This window comes from Neolamprologus multifasciatus, chromosome 15 (assembly GCF_963576455.1).
Source record: "Neolamprologus multifasciatus chromosome 15, fNeoMul1.2, whole genome shotgun sequence".
In the NCBI taxonomy this organism is placed as follows: Eukaryota; Metazoa; Chordata; class Actinopteri; order Cichliformes; family Cichlidae; genus Neolamprologus; species Neolamprologus multifasciatus.
The window spans coordinates 25829463-25851257 of NC_140453.1; the positions used below are offsets into that span (position 1 = coordinate 25829463).

Below are 21795 nucleotides of genomic sequence, written 5' to 3' on the forward strand. Positions count from 1 at the left end.
TTTTATCCTCAGCTACTTTGACACAAAGGCATCTGCTGTGATGCTCACACCTTTGATAAAGTCTTGGTGTGTCAGCTTCCTTTTTATAGATACAATAATATGTAAATGTACTGATCTGAATTATAATATTTCTGACTGTCAAAATTTCCCAGATTCAAATCAAAGTGAATCGAATCGAATTAAATCGAATCGAATCGAATTAAATCGAATCGTGGATCGAATCGATTCGGGACCCTGTGAATCGGAATTGAATCGATTCTAGAAATCAGTGACGATACCCAGCCCTAGTTATGAATTCTGATGTCTTGGTCTTTCAGGCCCCGTGATGATGCCAGCTGAAGGGATGGGTCCACACGCAGATACCAAGCAAAGGGTGGAGCTGAGCAAAGAGGGTGTTGGTCCTGCAGGAGAGCCCAAACCCAAGGTTTCTCTCTTTGGCTTTTTACTAACCAATTACAGCAGCTGCTTGGTCATGGTTCTGGCTTTCTTCTCTGAGCACGCTCAGACAGATGCACGAGCGCCCAGTCTAACGTGAGAGCAGCTTAGCCTCTTCGTAACTGAAGTTCTTCTGATTTTACCACAGTTTAAGTCGGAGGTTTATTTGATGATGTCATTAAATTGCACCTGTCGCAGGTCCGATGCTAGCAAGTTAACTGCTGTTTTTTACACTGATGTGATGAAAACGGAAATAATCCGCAGAGAATTTGTAAAAAGTGATAAGCCCGTCTGAGCGTGTCGGGGACGGCAGGTCTGTGGGCGGTTCCTGTAGGAAGTGATCCAATGAACTGCTGAACCATCAGTGCCTTAAGCCCCGCCCAGTGCTGATGGTTGGCTCCTTGTGGACTCTAACATACTTACCAACCTGTCACGTGACAGTCAGCAGTATCCTTTAAAGAGTTTACCTTGAGAATGGTTATTTCACTGCATCTCTGAGCCTCTCCGTCGGTCTGTATGTGTAGATGGCCTTTAAGGCTTACTGCCGTGAAGGTGAAGGCTGTGTGGCAGCAGATGCTGAGCTGACGCTAACGTGCAAACGGGATCTATTTGTGTTTGTAAGAATGAAGCTGGGGGTAGGAGAGCGATTCCCCCAAGTTTCACCCTTCCTCTTGGGCAGTTCTCTTCATCATGGCTGACAGCACTGATCAGTTTACTCCTAGCAGCATGCCACTCATTACACCTGAAGCCGTCTTTGCTTCATCAGCTGGTTTGGAAGAGTAACAGAAACCCAAAATAACCAACACGAGGCGGAGAGCGGCGCTCTCTCTTCTCTTGTCTGTTTCTTCTTGTTTTCTTCACTCGGCTGCAGCGTTTCTCCTCCTCCTCACTGCTCTCTCTGACTCTCTTCACCTCGTTATCTAACAGCGAAGTGTCGGCCTTGATCACATCCGCCGCCGAGCTGTTTGTGGCAGTCGGGGTTACGCGAGGCGGTTCAGGTGATGAGCGGAGGCTGCTTTGTTTGCAGGAGAGTCTCAGCTTGGCTTCCTCATTAGACGCGCCGCTGCTAATTTTTCCCAGTTTGTGTTTCATGCGGAAGCGGTTTGACACTCCACAAGTTAGGTGATGGTTTTTATGTCAACTGTCAGAGGCACTTCAAAATAGATGTGAGAAAACAAGGAAAGTGAAGCGAGTCGTCTGTTCTTGTTTCCTCGATAACGAGAGGAAACCCGATCGGCGTAAACCGTCACCACCTACAGGAGACGGCTTCATCAGCGCGAGCATTTATTGAATCTGTGTTGAGTGACATTTTATACAGGATGGGTTTTATGCTTGATGAGCACTGACAGGTGGAGAGAGCTGCTAAAAGTCACGTTTCACTGAAATGAGAACATACAGGATGATGACAAGAGACGCCGGAACAACTCTGCTTACAAACGTGCTGCTTTTTTTGTGCGTTTCCCTGATTTGTCCTCGAGGGCCACCATACCAGGCTATGTGGTTAGTTTAGCAAAGGCTTCACATCCAGAGCAGCACACACCAAAAACCAAGGAGAACCAACCACACGAGTGGGTGTCTTCACTCCTTTCCTGTCGTCTCTAACAAAGACACACACACACACACTTCAGTGTTCGCTGTAATTAACCAGAGAGCAGCGGCTGGTTCTCTGCAGTTAACTAGTTGTTGGCAGACATGTTGTTTCTGCTGTCAGCTAACTGCAGGTGCTCCAACCTAGACTGCTGCCGGCTGTGAGAATGAAAACCTGAAGAAGAAACAACTCCTTATGATATGTGTGTGTGTGTTTGTGTTGTATCGCAGGACTACAGCTCACAGTGTGTGTCCCAGCCCCCCACCCCCTGCCCCATGTCCCCCAGCTCGGCCAGCCTGTCGTCCTGTCACGGCGAGGACAGCGATGGCATCAGCAGCCCCGCCTGGCTCAGAACGCCGAGCAGCCCGGTAAGCACAAACACAACAACAGTTTGCACTAATTACATCGACACTTCCTGCTGCTCGTGGATGAAAAACCTCTGACTCCGGATCCCGTCACTTGCAGACGTTTTTTTTCAGACACAAACTGCGTGACATGAATCCACGTGGTTCAGATGTTATTTTGTGTCCATTTCTTTATCATTCATTGAGTTCATTTGCTTAATTTCATGAAATGTAGCATGTGAGCAACAAAAGAAACAGGCCTGAGGGGTGGGGCAGTTGGTAGTTATATTAAAAGTCACAGAAGATCATTCTGTGGTTAACGTTCACGTCTGAACAGGCTGCAGGTGATGTCACAGTCATGCAGGCGTCCACCTCATCTGGACTTCCTGTTTTTTGACCTGTTTCTGGAGATCGGAGATTTTCGTAGGATGGAGCAGCAACAAGCTGAGGGTTGAGGTGCTTCTCCATCCACGCCAGCAACTGCTGCCACGTTGACCTCTTGGACTCTGATTCAGAGTTTCTGCTGGATGTTTATTAGTAACGTGGACAGATCTGTCTGAGTGGTTTTAAAGTGCCGCTCGTGACTGATGTGCTGGAAGCTGTCACCTGTAGACAGGTGTGGGTGTGTCGGTCTTATTTAGAGGTTCCTTTGCAGCTCTGACATGTTGGCTCCGCCTCTGATATGTAAAGCTGAAGGTGCTGTTTGTGTCTCTGCAGAAGCCCAGCGTGGCCACCATGACCAACGAGAAGATCACCCGGCTGTACGAGATGGGCTCTGAGCCAGAGAGGAAGCTGTGGGTGGACCGATACCTGTCTTTCATGGACGAGAGGGGCACGCCCGTCCCAAACCTGCCCGCCGTCGGGAAGAAGCCACTGGACCTCTGCAGGCTGTACCTGGCTGTCCGCAACATTGGAGGACTGGCCATGGTGAGGCAGCACTGATCCTCTCTCTGTCTCTGTTTCCTCTTCTTCCTCCTTCAGGGTTCAGCTAATGCCTCATTCATTAAGTCGTGGAGATCGATCGGTAGATAAATTTGGTGGTGGTCCTGCCATCTGCTTGTCTCTGAATCCGTGTTCCCGTTGTGGCTCTCAGGTGAATAAGAATAAGAAGTGGCGGGAGCTGTCATCCCTGCTAAACGTGGGGACGTCCAGCAGCTCAGCCAGCTCGCTGAAGAAGCAGTACATCCAGTACCTGTTCGCCTATGAGTGCAAGATGGAGCGTGGCGAGGAGCCACCGCCCGAGGCCGCAGGGCCCGCCGGAGACACCAAAAAACCTCCGTCACTCCAGGCCAAGATCCAGCCGCCCTCCCCGGGTAAGACAGATCTTCTGACACTGGAGAGGTTCACACTCAGCTTTGTGTCTGTTTCCAGCTGAAAGTGTAAAAATCAGAAACGAGAGTGAGACTGTGAGAAAGGAGGTGTTACTGATGCTGCTGTAGGGATCACACACACACACACAGAGTCTATTATGTAACACACACTGCGAGCTGTCAGGCAGGCTGGAGGAGAGTGTGAATGTAAACATCAGTGACCTCATACTGACCTAATTTCCCACGATGCCGGTCTTGCTCTCTCTTCACTGCAGAGTTGTCTCTTTGTTTTTGTCCTCTCAGTTTCCTTCTTTATATTTGGTTTCACAGACACACCAACACCAAAGAAACACCGTAGACTGATGAGAGCGCTCTGAAAACATTTCGAACATCATAAATTTAACTGTCAAGTCACAGAATGATAAATAAATGATATTAGAGTAAGTGAATATTTTGGAGTTAAAATGTGATTCATTTTGAATTTGATGGCAGTAAAAGTAGGACCGCTCCGTGTTCTAAGGAGAACAGCTGCTGGACTTTCACAGAGGAATGTCAGCAGTCCTGGCTCTGCTTCGTCCTGTTGCCGGTTTCATGATGCTCCAGATGTTCTCCATTAGTCTGACCTGAGATCCTTTTCCCCTTTGCCTCGGTCCATTTTAATGAGTTGTGGTGCAGAGGAGACGGCACTGTTTCTCCATCGTGGCCACACGTGGCTTCTTCTCTGCATGATGGAGCTGTAACATGACGTGTGGACAGCACGCCGAGCTGCTAGTAGACGCTGTTTCTGGGTGTGTTTCCAAGCCCGTGCACTGATTTATCACAGAGTGGTGAAGGTCACAGCTATCGGCCACATCACTGTGCACAGAGATTCCTCCAGACTCTCTGAGTATGATGATGATGTCATGTTCTTTAGATGAAGTGATTTCCACAGTGAAGAACAATATTCAGTCTGTGGATGCACTTTTTGCATGTTGGTGAAGTTCTGCCTCTCTAAGATGCTCTTTTTTATGCCCGGTCATGTGACGGACCTGATGCCAAATAACCTGATCAGCTGCTGAATGTTGTTCCAGCTATTTTTTTTCCCAAGATATATCTTTTATGGTCTAATGTAAATAAAATTTGAGTTCATGCTGGACAAAAGTTCAGAAATGTCACAGGAAATAAAATGTCTAAATCTTCAGTTTCCAACCAGAAAAAAAAAATTAGCTTTGAAGCGTCTGATGTACCATCTGATATGGTTGGAATATGAAGCTGCAGTTATCAAATCGATCAAATGTTTGGTTTGTAAAATGAGGTTTGAGTCGACTTTATTTATTTTGTCTTACAAGACGCCAACAAACCTAAAATGTTCCCATAAACTGTTTGAAAATATAAAATTCAGTGATTTGTAGGTTGATTAGACAGCAGCTGATGAAGAAGGCGAGCTCTGGTGTGTGGTGTGATGTCACATGATGATGTAACACTGGTCTGTATCTCTGCAGCAAACTCGGGCTCTCTGCAGGGTCCAAACACCCCTCAGTCCAGCAGCAGCTCCCTGACCGAGGCCCCTGGAGACCTGAAACCCCCAACCCCCGCCTCCACCCCGCACAGCCACATGGCCCCCCAGCCTGGAAACAGGTAAGGGCAGAGCTTCAGTGTTAAACACACCTGAGCAAACTGCACATGAAGAACATGAAGAAGCCACAACAGAGTGGAACTTAAAGGTTTTCGTTTGCATCACGATTGCACAGCTGAAACTGTGATGCCTCAGAATTACACATCAGGCTCAGTCTGTTAGTGCAGTAACCTCACAGGAGCCATGTTATTCGTCACATGATGTCACTAAAAAGGCTCCAGAAGGACCAGCTCAGGTGAAGCTAGCAGACAGCTAGCAGTTACAGCTGCCTCTGTTGCCATCCATCTGCAGGTTTTATGCTGCGTGTGGAGGTAATGATGTGAACCCGAACACTTTCATGTGACTCTCATGTCTGTGTTTTATGTTTAGGAGCGTGGGAGGAGTCAGTGTGCAGGACCCATTCTCTGAGGGCAGTGATCCAGCCTTCCACAGCAAACGAGGCCTGGGACCCGGCGGTGTTCCCTACCAGCAGGGAGGTGGTCCAGGAGACCCTATGAGGATGCAGTATGATGCCAACAAAGACCCTTATGGAGGAGTGAGGAAGGGTGAGGAGGGAAAAACTGAGGAGGACGTGCTTGTTTGAGAACCAGGAACACTAATAACACTGTGTTTTCAAGAAGCAGTAATCCGTGCAGTTCTACTGTATTTAGTCCACTGCTTCCCCCTGGTGGTTGAAGCTTGAACTTTCAGTCTGACTGCAGGAGCTGCTGCAGATTACATCATATTATCGTACATCACCACCGAGCCAGTTTCACATCAGGGTTCATAGTTTAACACATAGCTCAGGATCAGTGTGTCTTTCTGGGGTTCACAGCAGGTTTTTGGTTCTGCCATCAGGTCTGGGTCCCGGCGAGGCCTTCAGTCCCGGTCAGATGCCCAGCGGTGGAGCCATGCAGGACATGTACCCCCGTGGGCCACCCTCTGGACCGCTGGCAGGGATGGGCCCCAGACCCCAGTACCCCTACAGCCCCGGCTATGAGCGCAGGTGAGATTCTGCTCAAGATTTAAAGAAGCGTTAGCCCCACACAGATGTGAGTCTGTCTGAACTCAGCCACTGTATTCCCACCAGTTAGACTAAAGAAATGTCTTTCGTGTTTCATAGGAGTCCTGTTTTTTTGAATGTATTTAAAATCTATGAATGAAAAAGTGCACATAACTGTGAGTGATTCGGTTTTGCCCTGCAGCACGTCTGCTGTTTGTACACACACAGTTTGGTTTCTTTTTGTTTGTATTAAAAAGTTTAGCCGTGTAACTGTTTATCATCATGGCACAGTCAACTCTATGAACCAATTATTAAAAATGTTTTAGAAGAAGAAAGAATCTCAAAGTGCAAACAAGGCTTAAAAAAGTCTAAGGTGACAACTTTAAACACGGGAAACCAGCTGAAGTGTCTTTACTGCAGGAGTTCACCTGTTTGTTTCCCGTAGGCCGGAACATGTGATGGGTCCTGAGGGAGGCATGGCGCCCCCCGGAGGCCAGAACAGCATGGGTCCGTCTGCAAACGAAGCCAGCATGTTTCCCACCAACAGATTCCCCCACCAGAGGTGAGAGCGTGGATGTAACCAGCCCTCAATTATAGAGCTTTCATGTGATGTCATCAGAGAGGAGGGGCTTGCGATTGTTTGTGTGACACGGTCTGTTCACGGGAGATTTGATCCAAATATCAGATCATAGTCTTAACCCGGCCAAGTTTAAACAGTTTAACATGATTATGTGATCATTTAAGTTTCCTGTGTTGGCTCTTCAGGCACGGCCATGACGGTTATGGGCAGCAGTATCCTCACGGCATGGCCTACAGTTCCCATCAGTCCCTGTACCCTCAGCAGCAGGTGAGCGCCTCCTAAACGAGTCCCGATTGGTGTTATAAATCACGTCACACAGTCTGGGGGTACTTCAGGTCAGGATTCATTTCTGGTGTTTGTCTGCAGGGATACAAGCGTCCAATGGAGGGGATGTACCCGCCAGCGAAGCGTCACGAGGGCGAGGCGTTCGGCATGCAGCAGTATGGCTCTCAGCAGCCCGACATGTTCCCCGTCTATGGGGGAGGAGGTGGGGGCTACATGGGCCCCGAGCGCCGGCCCATCCAGGGCCAGTACCCGTATCCTTATAGCCGAGACCGCCAGGGCCCCCCGCGGCACAGCATGATGAGCTCAGGGCCGGCAGCGGTGTCTGGGGGGTCCGGGGAAGTGCCGCAGGCCAACATGTGGCACCCCAGGACAGATATGGGCTATACGTACAGCCGGCAGGGTCAGGGGCCCGCCTATCGAGGGGATGACCAGGAGAGCAGGGCTCCACAGGACGACCAGTGGGCCCCCGGTCACCCGAGCCAGCGCCAGACTCCATACCCCCCCCACTCTTCAGCCGCCACCGCCACCTCCATTCCTCCCCTGCCCTCCAGACAGCCTCCTGCCTCTTTCCAGGCCACACCCACCATCCCCAACCACGTGACCCGCTCTCATAGCCCCTCCACATTTCCCCGGCCCATGGGGAGCTCGCTGTCACCCAACAGCGCACCCTACCTTCCCTCCATGAAGAAACCACCAGTGCTGGGAGCGCCGCAGGGAGCGCCGACCTCTCAAACCGTCCCACTCATCAACAGGGAGGTCAGTTTCCCCCATGGCTCCGTGGAGGCCACGCCCCCCAAACTGAAACCACGGCGACGGCTGACCGCTAAGGACACAGGTGCGGCACACACACAGAGACACGCACATCAGAGGAAGTTGTTTCTTCTTCAGGCTTTCATTCAGCCGGCAGGCAGCCGGGGTCAGCTGACACTCACTCTGTGCTGTTATTGGTCAGGAACCCCAGAGGCGTGGCGGGTGATGATGTCACTGAAGTCTGGCTTGTTAGCAGAGAGCACATGGGCATTGGACACCATCAACATCCTGCTGTACGATGACAGCACCGTCGGCTCCTTCAGCCTCCCGCAGGTCAGACCCTCATCTTCCTCACTGCTCATCGTCCGTGTGTCTGATGTCTGTCAGTCTGACCTTTCTCCTCTCCCTCCTGCAGCTGCCGGGCTTCCTGGAGCTCATTGTGGAGTTTTACCGCCGCTGCCTGATCCAGATCTTCGGCATCCTCAAGGAATATGAAGTGGGAACTGAGAGGCGGAGTTCCCTGCTGGGGTCCCTCCCTGAGGAGGAGGAGGTGACAGAGGAGCTGCCAGCCGCTGTGTCAGAATCCGACGGCCCGACAGCGTTGGAGCAGAAGATTCAGAGGTGGTCAGCTGAGCAGGCGGAGGACATGCCACCACCGCTGCTCATGCCTTCTGAGGAGGAGGTGAAAGAACCTGTGGTCAAAGAAGAAGCACAGGTGAAGGAGGAGGAGCACATAACGGAAGCAGAGGCCCGCCTCCAGCAGGCCAGCAAGTACGACAAGCTGCCAATCAGGGTTGAGACTGGCGATGGGTGGGAGGAGGTGGAGGAGCGCTGGGCCAAGTTGAACCGACCCAATGGCTTCATTAGCGGCCTCCTCCACTGGAAGGCCGGAGGAGGAGACTCCACCACTCACATCCTGACACACTTCGAGTCCCACACAGGAGACTTTGTCCCTCTGCACCCACCCGAGTGGGAAGAGAAGGCAGAGGGACAAGAGGATGAAACAGGCAAGGAAGAGCTGGGCGGAGGAGAAGAGCAAAACCAGCCAGACGGAGGAGAAGGTAAGACCTGAAGGGAGGAGATATGGATATTTATCAATATTATCACCAATAAAATGATTCAAGTGATTATTGATTGTCAGACTTTAAAGGAAACTTTTTATCACCTTAATCCTGAAACTGTGCATCCTCTAGCTTTATTACATTTTGCAATTTTACATCTACAATAAATAAAAAATACATAAAATTATATAATTTAGTGACGGAGGAATAAAGTTACATTAAATACAAATTTTACATTTTCAAAAATTTTTATGTCACAGTTTTTAAAAAAAATTAATTTTTCTTTAATTGCAAAATTTTAGTACTTAACATCATGAAGTTATGACTTCTTTCTCAATTTTAATTTCATGGAACATTATGTTTTGACATTTATAAATTTACATTTTTTGCAATTAAAAAAAAAATTAAATCAATTTTTAAAAATTTACAATTTGTTCCACCACCAGGTGTCTCTGTTGCCCCTTTAATCTCACTCTGCTCTCTTTGTCCGCTCAGAGGTCAGAGGTCAGGATTCACAAGCTCAGAGTCCCATCAGCCAGCTGGAGGATGAGCCTCGCTGCTGGGATGAGGCCCCGCTGTCCACCGCTGAGCCGTGGCAGGACGCGCTGGCCAAACGCTGCGTCTGCATCTCCAACATCGTGCGCGGCCTCTCCTTTGTGCCCGGGAACGACGCCATGCTATCACGGCATCCTGGGCTGCTGCTGATCCTGGGCCGGCTTGTACTGCTGCACCACCGCCACCCCCGCAGGAAACGGACTCCGCCCACCTACCAGCGGGAGGAGGAGCAAGGTCTGGCGTGCAGCTGGGACGAGTGGTGGTGGGACTGCCTGGCGGCGCTCAGGGAGAACACACTGGTGACGCTGGCCAACATCTCGGGCCAGCTGGATCTGTCACTGTACCCAGAGAGCATCTGCCTGCCTATCCTGGACGGGCTACTGCACTGGATCGTGTGCCCATCTGCCGAGGCGCAAGACCCATTCTCCACAATGGGCGGCTTCTCGTCGCTCACGCCACAGAGACTCGTGTTGGAGTGTTTGTGCAAGCTGAGCATCAAGGACTGCAACGTGGACCTGCTGCTCGCCACGCCACCCTTTAGTCGCCAGCAGAAGCTCTTCTCCACACTGGTGCGCTTGGTGGGCGAAAGGAAGAGTCAGGTGTGCCGGGAGATGGCAGTGGCTGTGCTTTCCAACCTCGCGCAGGGCGACCCCACGGCGGCAAGGGCAGTTGCCCAACAAAAAGGCAGTGTGGGCACACTCATTGGCTTCCTGGAGGACTGTGTGGCCATGGCCCAGTACCAGCAGAACCCGCACAGCCTGCTGCACACTGCTGTGCCGCCAGAGCCGCCCAGCATCAACATGATGTGCCGCGCCGCCAAAGCATTGCTGGCCATGGCACGGGTGGAGGAGAACCGGACGGAGTTTGTTCTATATGAGAGCCGGCTGCTCGACATCTCACTGTCGTCCGCACTCAACTCCTCTGTGGCGGCCATCATGTGTGACGTACTGTTTAAAATCGGCCACTCGTGACACAAACACCACCACGGAGCGTGCTCAGTAGCACTGTAAGCAGCTCCGACCGTGTGACAAACTGGCTCCTATTATATTTTTATTTAAGAACAGAAAAGAAATGTTTTTACGTACAAATGAATATATATAGAATCTATAAAGCTCCGACTCCATCTGCAAATGTTTGTTTGGAATTTTTAAGTAATTTTAATACAAAATATTTAATACTTGTATTTTTAATTTTCTAATTGTTTTGTCGGTTTGTTGTTTTGTTTGAACCAAAGTGTGACGGTGGCTCGGGTTCCGGCTCTCTTCAATGTTTTTTTTAAACATTCGTGGTTGTTCCTTTCTGTTTGCAAGTCTGTTTTGGGGGGGAAGGGGTAGTTAGATTTGGGGGCGGGGTTATTTAAATAGTGTTGTAGATAGGTCTTTTTGTTTTTTATCACGTGGTATGACAGAGGAAACACCGATGTTCAGTCACGTACTTTGTTCTGGTGCAATATGTTTGCTTGGGCGTTTTTTTTTTTTTATGTGAATTATTTGACCATCTGCCGTTTGACCATCAGTATTTTTGCCGAACCACAGCAGTATCAGCCAATGGGTTTTTAAGAACTTTATGTCTTGTCCACCAATCAGATCCCTCCACCGTCATCCTCCTCCTGTAAATAGTTGATGTGCATCGAGCTCCAGAAGATGGCGTCCCGACTCTCTATGAATTTATAATCACAACTCTGAACATTCGAGTTTCTGTATTTAAGGACAAAAAAACTCATCTTCAGGATGTTTCATTTGAGAGACTGTATGTACAGGAGGTACGGGGGTCAGTTGGGGCAGGGCAGGCAGAACTGTACTTATATCATGTTGCTGACATCAAAACAGTTATAAGAAATGTAAAGAGAGAGGAAAAAAAGAAAATCTCTACATCCAGAACGTCTCCTGTTTGATTTGACAGATGCTGTTTCTTCAGTATGAGATCTTTATATGTTCCACGACATGTTAAAGAATAAATGTACATGAACTCTGGTTGAGCACTGTGAGCGCAGCTCTGAGCTTGTTTACTTTGGCCTTAATTTGGTGCTGACTTTCATGTAGGACCTAAAAGAACCACACTACACCAGTACTTCTGATAGATTTTAGTTTGTTGAACAAGGAGCCACAAAAGTTAGCTGTGGAGTTCCTCTTGGCTCTGTGCTGGGACCTCTACTTTTATTAGAAACACAGATATCCATGGCTGCACAGACGTTATAAATTCATACAGCAGCTGAGAATGCAGCATGCACAAACTGTATACTGGAGTACCAGCATGACGAAGAAACAGATAACTTGGATGTGATGAAGCTGCTGCTGTCAGATACATGCTGTGTATGCTAACTAACCTTAGCGTGCTGATTGACGCTGTCAACATCCTGAGTACTTTGAATAGAAATTAGTAGAGGCATCAGAGCGATACATAAAGAAAAAGGTGCAAAGAGCACATTTCATTAGTGATTTCTGTTGTAAAAGAATAACTGACAGTTAATATTGCAGCTGCTCAATATTAACTGCATTTACCTTTTTCCTTAAATATTTCAACCCCACTGAACATTTTCTCAACCTCTTATTCCTGATTTTGATCCTTTCACACAGTATTTTCAGAAATGTTCTACCTTCTTTACATTCATCTCACAGCTTTGAACACTGCCAGCAGCAGAAAACACAAAGAAAGCAGCAACTCAGAATGAAATTATAGAATCACATTCAGAGAAAAATATCATTTCCATGGTCTTTACTGTAACTGCTTCCATCGCCTTCTGTGGGGAAAACTAATCAGAACTCAGTCTGTTCGTCTTACAGCTGATCCATTTTCGACAAGCTGGAACCAAATTAGAACCAAACTGGGATCAAAGTGGTTTGTAGGTTCATTCGGCTCCTCGACTGCTTCCAGAAAAAACAAAAAGCTGCCAAGTGTCTGAGAAACGCCGGCGTACACGTTCAATTTCAACCCACTGATGATTTGAGTCACTTCGACTTGAAGACTGCATCCCAGTCCAGAGGTTCAGATCCAGATATGTCGCTCTTTGGGATGGACGGGAAGAAGGACTGCATCTTCTGTCTGAACTCTGGGAGCTGAAAAATAAGACCAACAAAAAAGAAAAAATAGATAAAGACAAGAATGAGAACTTTTCACATTCTTTCAGTAAATTGAATATTTAATAACATAAAAATGTGTAATTATTTTATTTTTCTAAATAATTTAATTTTACAACTTGATTTTTCTTTATTAATAAAGTTTTAATTAGTTTCGTTTTACGAAGTCTAACTTTCTCATCTATATCAACTACTCTCTTTCCTTATACACTTTCTTCCTGGAATGAAATGACTTAAGACTTTTTTTTTTAACTTTAACAACTAAAATTCATTCTCAGAATTTTAGTTCAACACTTTCTTCTGAAAATGTTTCAAATATTATGTCCAAATTGTAATTTTATTGGTAGGATTGTAGAAATTATTCATAAATAAATTGCCTTTATTTCACAAAATTTATTTTTCTTCCTCTCAGAGACTATAATCCTTAAAGAAAGGTTCAGGTAAAGAGGTGATAAAATCCTGACTGAATAACGGTCATTATTTATGAAATAAACATAAACATCAGCACTGAGCCCGCTCAGTTTGCAGGTACATACGCTGTGAACGCCGAGGACTTTCCACACGCTGAAGCCGAGCAGGCCTACTCCACACCAGGCGAACAGCGAGCCCCACCCCAGAGCTCTGAGGGCCAGAGATGCGCCGCTCTCCGGGACTGCCGCCGTCGCTGTGACGCCCTGCACAGGAAACAAGGAGGGAAAAAATCTGACATCAGGTTTTACAGCTGCATTTGGTCTTACGGGAATTCTCCAAAAGTTGATTCTGTTCATCTGGACGTAGCGTTTTCAGTGGGAGAAACGTTTCCCCGTTTCTTACGGGAATTATTTCTCCCAGAAGCTGTGAAATTACTTTTACAGCCAAAAACATGAGGGAATTCAACAAATAGCTGAAACGGACGTTAAAGTGTCAGCTGCACGTCCAGTTGGTGGAGCAGAGTGAGGTTATCCTCTCTGTCACGTGATGGAGGAATCTGAACTGTGCTGAATCAAACTGGAACAATTCCAACAAACATGAACGCCTTCCAGCAGCTCACAGATAAATATCACAGAATCACAGAAATGCTTTTGCAGCATGTCCTGGACTACGTCAGCTCTCGGTTTGTGCCGTCCCTCCACATCACTTCCTGCTGCATCCTGAAGCCCGGTTCGATCACATGTGGTCCGAGCGTGGCAATCTCTCTCGTTTTAACCCATCAGCTCCCGGTGCTCCCTCTCGCCGAGCTCATCCGCTTCACACCTCATGATGATTGCTTGGACAGCTCCAGCTCTAAAAGAAAAACATCTCTGTAGCTCCTCGAGGCTAACTGGCCTAGCAGTAGGGGTGGCAGCACGATCTCCTCGTTAAGCTTCTCTGGGGCCAAGAGTGCAATGTAAAGCAAAAAAAACTATAGTAGATCTGTAAAACCTGTCTTTATAAAAAAATAAGTAACTTTCACCCTCAGAGTGAGCACAAACAAATCCAAGAGCTGCTGCTGAAGGTCGCCACTCAGACAAACCTGAACCCCTGAAAGGGTTCTCGAAAACTAACTTCAGCTCTTCACTCGGGTGTTTTGGTGACTCATGGCTAACAGGTGCTTGAAGCTCTGAGTGACATCAGGTTAACTCCTTCAGTGTGAAAATGACCCATACAATCGCCATGAACTGCAATAGTGTTACGCCATTATCTCGTTTTAATGGATGCTCCAGTGCTCGGGTTCTCCAATTCTTCAACAGTTTGGTGCTGGTGGCCATTATTTCCTCAGAAGGAAATCTGAGGAAAAAATAAAAGCTCATCTGTGCAAGATGTTCTCTACACACCTCCATCACCTCCCTGAATGATTTACAACCTCCATGTTTGAGGACAGGAAGCACAGCTGACGTCTTTCCTTTTCAGCTGAAACGGAGTAAAAGCTGCACTTTAATGACCTCAACCCTCTAATCAGATTTTACATTTCCTAACTGAAGCTCAGCCTGAGGCTTCGATTCAGAGACGACCACAAAGACGAGTCTGTGACTGAAATAGATCCGTCTGTGCTTTTACGTCAAGTTTATCTCACATGTGCGTCAGCATTAATCGGATCCCGCCAGTCGCCAATAACTCAAACAGCTGTGGCCGCCACGCGCCAGGACTTCACGGAAAGTCTATTTTCAGGTCGAGACGTCATCGCAGATGTGCGGACAGCCATCGATTGTCTTCAGGAGGCTGAGGCCGTAAACAAGCTGCTGTTAGCATCGTTAGCTTCTCACGCAAGCACCGCTGAAACCTCTGAATGGGTGGGAAAAGGGCCGGAAGTAGTGTGTGCCATCCATCAGATCCTCAATCCAGCTACATTTTCAAGTTAAAATATCCACAATTTTTAAGTTTCCAAATACTGATGATAAGCCTCAGCTCAATAAAAGTATAAATACTGCCGGCGCTGCCTCCAAGTAGACACACCTACGGCATCAATTTCAAAATCCTGTGTCATCGTATCGCATTCACAACATTTTAGGAAAACTTGACGTCTGACCTTGAGGTCGAGGTCACTGAGATTTGAAATTTAGTAGGTAACAATTTGAAGCATCTACGTCGCCTCGTTTTTCACAAACTTTGGTGTCCACGCCGCCCACCCGCCAGGTGACAACGTTACTCCGTCTACCTTTTAACAAGTGAAAAATATGGAGATTCTCTGTGAGGTTCTGCAGTTAGAACGTTTTCCTGCTGTTTCAGAGGATTTATAGGTGTTTATTAGTGATGACAATCTACAAATGTGTGCTTCATGAATGAGTTTCTGACTGAGTTATGATTCTGAGAGAGAAACAAACACCTGCACTGTGAGCTCAGGTTAAGTTTACCTTGTTGAACCACTCTGGGCTTTTCTTCTTGGCGAGCGCCAATGTGGAGCCGAATCCTGCGATCATCCCTGCGGACGCCACCGTAGTCAGAAATGCTGCACCTGCACACAGGAAGTGATCTCACTCAGGTGAGAAATTGCCACAAGTTCACAACCACTCCATTAAAGCAGACACAGGCGATGCTTCTACATCTAGCTTCTCACATGTAAACAGCAAAAAACCTTTAGGAGAAAGAGTTAGAGTGGCTAACAGGTGCCACTCTGAAGTTTCACCTTACAGTCTGAATCTTTTTGCACAGCTGCTGATGTACAGATTATTACATCGTAATAAAATGGGAATGGTTGGTGATATTAAAGTCCTGTTTGTGGCACATTAGTAGTGATGTGACGTTCTGTATCGAGGCTTCGAAGCTTGTGTCGAGTAATTGAGGGGGCGTTTCCGCGATGCGCGTATCGAGGCTTGCTTCATTTATGGGAGGAGCTGAAAATGATGACGTCCGAAGCCTCGCTGCCCGGCTGTACCACGTGACTGGTTCAGGAAGTGGTTCGAACTTTGCCGCGAGATATGACAGCGATATAAACCCCTCAGACTTCATTCATAAATGTGGATGTTTAATGGAGAGTTGCGGTTAGTGAGAGTTTGGAGGTTTATGAGAGTGAGGAGAGAAAGTCAGGAGAGAATGGAGCCAGCTAAGAAGAGGAGGATGTCCTCCCCTGTGTGGGAACATTTTGATTTTATTCCTCTCAACAAGGTATGTAAATTTCTACAGAAGATGTATTTTCATAATACTGATGGTGCCATAAAACTTATGTTAAGCTGTCTTTACTTTTGTACAAGGTGAAGTGTTTGCTATGTGCCAGGGAGCTGGGATATAACAACAACACCTCATCCATGCTTAGGCACTACAGAGCTTTGCATGAGAATAAGGGGAACACCGATTGTGGAGCAAGACCAGGTGAGCCATTAAATGTCATGATAATATAGCATGCAGTAATGTTACTAAATAATATAACAATATTATACAGCTGTAATAAGTTACGTGTGTGATATTTATATTTGTGCTTTGTCTTTATTGTCTTTCCTCAGGAGAACAATCTCAAATAGATGAAGACCTGGTTAGCATGGTGATTGAGGACTCCCAGCCATTTAGCATTGTGGAGGACAAAGGATTTAAAAAATTTGTTAAATCATTAAATCCTAGCTATGTTCTCCCCACTAAAAAGGTCATAAAAGCAGTGAAAATTTAGTTTTTACAGAATAAAATGTGAACAAGCAGGACTGAGGCTCTGTAGCTGTCCATACCTCAACGTTACAAAAGCACAACTACTGTCCACACCCCAACCTCACCTCACCTCACAGTAAATGATCATTTCCATTTTAAGCATTTCCAAATAATCATTTTCCATACTGCCAGTATAAATATACACAGTATACTGCCATCACTACAATATAGATGTTTTACACACTCCTTTTGTTGTTGACATTTACAGGCTGTGTGCAAAAGGCCACACTCTTCAAATTCATGCCAACTAATATTTTTACATCCAGTAGATGTCCTACTAGAGCAAATGAGGCTTCAAGAAGCTTTGTGCTGGGGTGAACCAATTGGATGAAAAGCTTCAGTGCTTCATGAAGCTTCATCTGCCCATCACTACACATTAGTATATGTGAGGGGGCAAACTCCTCAAGATGGGTGGTGACCATGGTGGCCATTTAGAAGTCGGCCATCTTGGATACAATTTTTGTTTTTTCAATAGGAAGAGGGCCATGTGACACATCAAACTTATTGGTAATGTCACAAGAAAAACAATGATGTTATTACGGTGTATCCATATAAATGGCCCACCCTGTATTTCTGAAATCACAAGAACCTTAAATCGAACAGAGTTTGAATGGAGTCTGGTGGAAACACAGAGGCTTAATGTGTAGACCTGAGATGTGAGATCCTGAGATCTGAGATGACCGAGGTTCCATTTCAGTGTCAGTGTTCTGAACTGTAAAAAGGAGCTTTGGCAGGTTTACTTAAATAAATGAAATTTAAAATAACTGTTTGTTCCAAAGAAAATTCATTAAACAGCCTGAGTAAAATAACATTATAACATTTCTCAAATGCTCCTTTATAAAGACAACCCTTAAAATGCAATAGTTCTGAACTGAGTCTGGCGTCGTCTAGAAAAAGATATTATTTGCAGGAACACACGAGTCTCTCTCCTCGATACTGACGTTCCTGAAAACTGATGTTTTTTGAATGGGGTCTGGTGGCTTGCTGTGAATTCAAAACAACAACAACAAAAATCCCTAGCACATTTGTTCTGTGCAGAACTCTCAAAGCAAGTTCTTTATTTCTATAATTTTTAATTACAAGTACTAAAACACAAAAACTCGTGATACCCGAAGTTACTTTTCGATTAGACATTAAAATAATTTGACTTGAATTTGAGAACAAGTGTCTGACCTGCTGAAAAGGACTGAAGACGAAAATAATTTAGTAACTAAATCAGAAATAACCAGTCAACTCGACTTTTTTGTTTAGCGGAACAGAGCAGAAAACATCTAAGCTTCAGGAAAAATGCTTTATCTTGTGTTTTTATGCGGCGGAATCCTGTCTGGCGCAGCAGCTCGACATTATCGTGACCTCGAACAGAAAAACAAACACAGAAACCTACGAACAGCTCCTGCCAGCGTGGACAGCAGTCCGGTCAGGTGACCCCCTCAGGTACCTTTTAACACCTGCAGTTTGGCCTCTTCATCTCGTTCTGCTCCCGCGGTCACAACCAGGTCTTCCTCAGCTGTCATGTTGCTTCGGTCCGTTTCCGTAAAACGTCCGAGCAGAAACAAAGCAGCTAGGAACACAAGTGTGTTTATGTTAAAGGAGATCACAGAATAAACTTAAATGTACAAATAGTACAACAGCTTTATTTTATGATTTTTTAGTTTGTTTGGTTTTTTTCACAGAGCAAAGAGCCACAGAGACGGAATCCCGAACCAAAGATCGTCTATTTTTTAAAAAAGATTCTATGTCGGGCTCATACAGGAAGTCTCACTCCCAAACATTTTAAAGGACACAAAAAGGAATCTGTAGTCCGGATATGATTCTTATCCAGCGACCACAAATTAAGCGACCACTTTCAGTTACTTTCAGAAATCGCGAACCCGGAAATACGAATGATACTCATAGAAACTCACCAGTCAGCGTTTAAGTAACATGAAAGACAAAGCCCAGAGAGTACAGTAGAACAATGATTAATTATTATTAATTATTGAGGGCTCGCTAAATCCTCTCAGAGTGGATCACCACCTCAGTGGAGGATCTGTGCAGCTCTGCGGAGGATCGGGATGCTCTCCATGTCCTCCTCCTCCTGCTGCTGCTCCTCTTCCTCCTCCTCCTCGCAGACTCAGACCATCCAACACCCTGGATCCTCTCCCGTCCTCAGACCCGGACCCACGTCCTTAACCCGGGATTTAATCCTGGACTGCAGCCTGTGAGGGGCAGATCAGGGTGCGAGGCGGGGGAGCTGGGGGAGTTTCTGGACGTGGATTCAGCGCGCGTGCGTCTGACCACGAGTTCGTGTTTGTTTATAAAATAACGCGAAACAAAAAGCGTGTTTCTCCTTTTAAGATGACGGATCCGTTGTCTTTTTTCCGACTCCTTATTAAAAGATTCACGCGGAGACCCTGAACGCGGCACCGGCAGCGCGCGTACACCTCCGGTTTATGTTTCAGTCTTTTGTACCTGCGCGCTCACCTGTGTGGACGCATGTCTCAGATCCAGCACGCGGCTCTGGACCAGCAGGGCCGGTACAACCAGATCTGCACCCGTGGCGGCAGCTGCCCAGACGGTTCCGAGCCGGCCCACTGCCCCGGCCACAGGAGCCGGAGTCCCCGCAGGAAGTGGCAGGTGTTCCCAGGCAGGAACAGGTTCTACTGCGACGGCAGGATCATGATGGCCCGGCAGACTGGGGTCTTCTACTTGACCCTGGTCCTCATCCTGCTCACCTGCGGCCTCTTCTTTACCTTTGAGTGAGTAACAGCAGCTTATAGTCTAACGTGTAAAGGTTTGAAGGTGACCTTTGACCCCAGCTGATGGCCCCTGTGAGGTCACAAAAATAAAAAGGCCTTAAAATCAAACTTCAAATATCCGGTTAAGAGTTTCAGGGAGGATTATTTTTATGTTCCTGAATGACTAAAAAGAACTAAAATAAACAGATCAGAGTCATCAATCTGGGATTAAATTCACATTTTCTAAGTTAATTTCACCACTTCCTAATAATTTTAATAATTTAATGTTCTGTTTTTGATAATTTCACCAAAGTAGTTCAGAAAGATTAAAGTCTAATGTATCGTTGTGGGAGGAATGTTCTTTTATTTTGAAGCCATCATTCTGGTGCTTTTATTTTGGAGTTTTTGTCCAGCTTGGTGAAGAAGAGCAGCAGTTTTGTCTCTGAGCTCAGGTGTGTTTACCTAGATCAGGCTGAAGTCATCTTCAGTTTCTTCCTCATGTTAGAACTCGTGAAAGCTAAAAGGAGACACCGAATCCTCCTGACTGTTAATCTGAAAACACTGAAAAGGGCTTTGAGTCTTTCACTCTTTGACTTTTTGGGGCTTTGAGTCTTTGATGCTTTGGGTCTCTGCCCTGTGTGTCTGATTTTGTTGGGTTTTGTGTAAAAACAGTGAACAGTTTCGGGTTCAGCTCTAAATCTGAATAATTTATTTTTTAGTAGAAAATGGGAGTCAAACTAAATGAAGCGGTGCTGTAATAAATCCTCCTTCAGGTTAGTTCCTTGGTTCATGCAGAGGTAATTATCCCGGGTTTTACCTCCGACCAGATTTAATAACAGTGTGAATAAAAAAGAAAAGAAAGTAGCCCTCAGGGACGTCTGGAGGGTTAATTTTATTTTATTTTTCTTCCTCCCACATTCCTCTTGGTGACTTCCCTTCAACAGCATCCCCGTGCTTCCCGTTTCCACGGCAACTGTCTCCTGCAGCTCATGTCACTACGGTAACAGCAGGAGATGGAATGGGGGTGGGGGGTTGTAAACCTGAGACGTCTCTGACGCCTCCTCCAAAGACTCAAAGTACCAGCGTAGAAAGAAAAAGCTTGTTTGAGGCCCTGGTGAGAGTAACATGAATTTAAAAACATATAAACCTAAAGAATTCTGCAAACCAGATTCAAGGCTGATAGGCAGTATAGATACGCATGCACTGATACGTTACCATATAAAGTACACCGAGACTAAATTTCCTAAATGATCTGAAATGTAAAAAGTAAAGAAAAAAACAAACTAAAATATGTTTAAGCTCATTTCCAGCTCGATATATTTATTTTTGGGGCTCTTCTAGACTAGATTCTCTTTATAATCCTTTATTTTAAACATGAACCCTTTAGCCCCCAGTCTGCAACCCAATGAGTAAAATATATGTAATAAATCATTCATGTCACTTTTGTTCACTGTGTTTGGTTCAGTACTGAAGTACATATACTAGTGTTAAAAATACTGCAGTAAAAGTTGAAGTACTGATTCAACTTCTTTACTCGAGTAAAAGTAAAAAGTACTGGCTCTGAAATGTATTTAAGAGTAAGAAAAAAAAGCAGCTCTTTGGAAGGCGTTTCTATTTTTGGAAAAAGCTAACAGAGCTTTGTGTTATTATAATGTACTAATAAAATAGTATCAGTAGATGGGAATACAAACTTTACTTTAACTTGTAATGCTAATTACACTCAGCTTAAATCTGCAGAAAAGAAAAGTAAAATAGAGATATTTTTGTTTTCTAGTGCCTCCATTGTAGAGGGGGACTTTACCTCTAAACAGGAAATGTGTACATTCATGGGTTAAAGTGGATTCAGCAGGTGTGTGTGTGTGTGTGTGTGTGTGTGTTTGTAGTGTACAGGTTGTGATCAGCTGACCTGCTTCTCTTTGTGGATGTACACACCAGAATTCAAACAGATGTGAGCAGATGTTTCCTGAGTTGTCCTGGCTGATTTCATCCTCTACTCTGACAGTACACTGTTTGTACTGTCTTTATATTAGACACTATACAATCATCATAAACTGAAATTCATATGAATCTCTGCTACACTTGATGTAAGCTAACTGTGACCATGAAACCACAGCCACTGTGCACCAGTCACACACTGTTCTTTACTGTAAATCCTTCACAGTGCAGCAAACTAACCTGTTTATCCTGCACTAACCTGCAGAGGATTTTCGTGCAGCCTTTAAATAACACAGCTAGTCTGCCTCAGTTTGTTTAGCAGCAGGTTTCACAATATGGAAAAACAATGTCACATGTACAGATTTAAAAACACGAGGACTTACATGTGTGCTGTTAATGAGCAGTCCTTCCCTTTAAATCTAAGCACTCTTCTTCCTCTCCTGTCCTGTCTTTCTTATCTTTCTCCATC

General features: G+C 45.9%; 3 protein-coding genes across 4 annotated transcripts in view; 2 read left to right on the top strand and 1 right to left on the bottom strand.

Moving 5' to 3' along the window:
• The window catches only part of arid1b (AT-rich interactive domain 1B), a 41322-nt gene extending 29830 nt beyond the window's left edge, over positions 1-11492 (top strand). For both annotated transcript variants that reach the window (XM_085132191.1, XM_085132192.1), the window contains 13 exons: positions 318-424; positions 2254-2391; positions 3085-3294; positions 3461-3680; positions 5159-5294; positions 5662-5837; positions 6130-6277; positions 6720-6836; positions 7040-7121; positions 7221-7974; positions 8092-8222; positions 8305-8950; positions 9446-11492. In XM_085132191.1, coding sequence (XP_084988317.1) covers positions 318-424; positions 2254-2391; positions 3085-3294; positions 3461-3680; positions 5159-5294; positions 5662-5837; positions 6130-6277; positions 6720-6836; positions 7040-7121; positions 7221-7974; positions 8092-8222; positions 8305-8950; positions 9446-10476 — 3896 coding nt within the window. In that variant the 3' untranslated portion in view covers positions 10477-11492. The remainder of the gene's footprint in view (positions 1-317; positions 425-2253; positions 2392-3084; positions 3295-3460; positions 3681-5158; positions 5295-5661; positions 5838-6129; positions 6278-6719; positions 6837-7039; positions 7122-7220; positions 7975-8091; positions 8223-8304; positions 8951-9445) is intronic.
• Positions 11493-11573: 81 nt separating this feature from the next.
• On the bottom strand, positions 11574-18251 carry tmem242 (transmembrane protein 242). Its single transcript, XM_085132214.1, has 4 exons — positions 18113-18251; positions 15393-15493; positions 13119-13256; positions 11574-12561 (listed from the first exon to the last, which is right to left on the bottom strand). The coding sequence occupies exons 1-4, from the start codon at positions 18186-18188 to the stop codon at positions 12454-12456; spliced, it is 423 nt and encodes a 140-aa protein (XP_084988340.1). The 5' UTR covers positions 18189-18251; the 3' UTR covers positions 11574-12453.
• A 99-nt stretch (positions 18252-18350) lies between these two features.
• The window catches only part of zdhhc14 (zDHHC palmitoyltransferase 14), a 22426-nt gene continuing 18981 nt past the window's right edge, over positions 18351-21795 (top strand). The window contains exon 1 of the mRNA XM_085132206.1: positions 18351-19412. Within this exon, the coding sequence (XP_084988332.1) occupies positions 19150-19412 (263 nt within the window). The 5' untranslated portion in view covers positions 18351-19149. The remainder of the gene's footprint in view (positions 19413-21795) is intronic.

Excerpts from the sequence above, each read along its gene's own strand:
- tmem242 (XM_085132214.1), bottom strand. The coding sequence starts at position 18,188 with ATGACAGCTGAGGAAGACCTGGTTGTGACCGCGGGAGCAGAACGAGAT. Across the intron at positions 15,494-18,112 it reads CAAACTGCAGGTGTTAAAAG|GTGCAGCATTTCTGACTACG; the intron begins GTACCTGAGGGG and ends TCCTGTGTGCAG. Across the intron at positions 13,257-15,392 it reads GCCCAGAGTGGTTCAACAAG|GGCGTCACAGCGACGGCGGC; the intron begins GTAAACTTAACC and ends TTTCCTGTGCAG.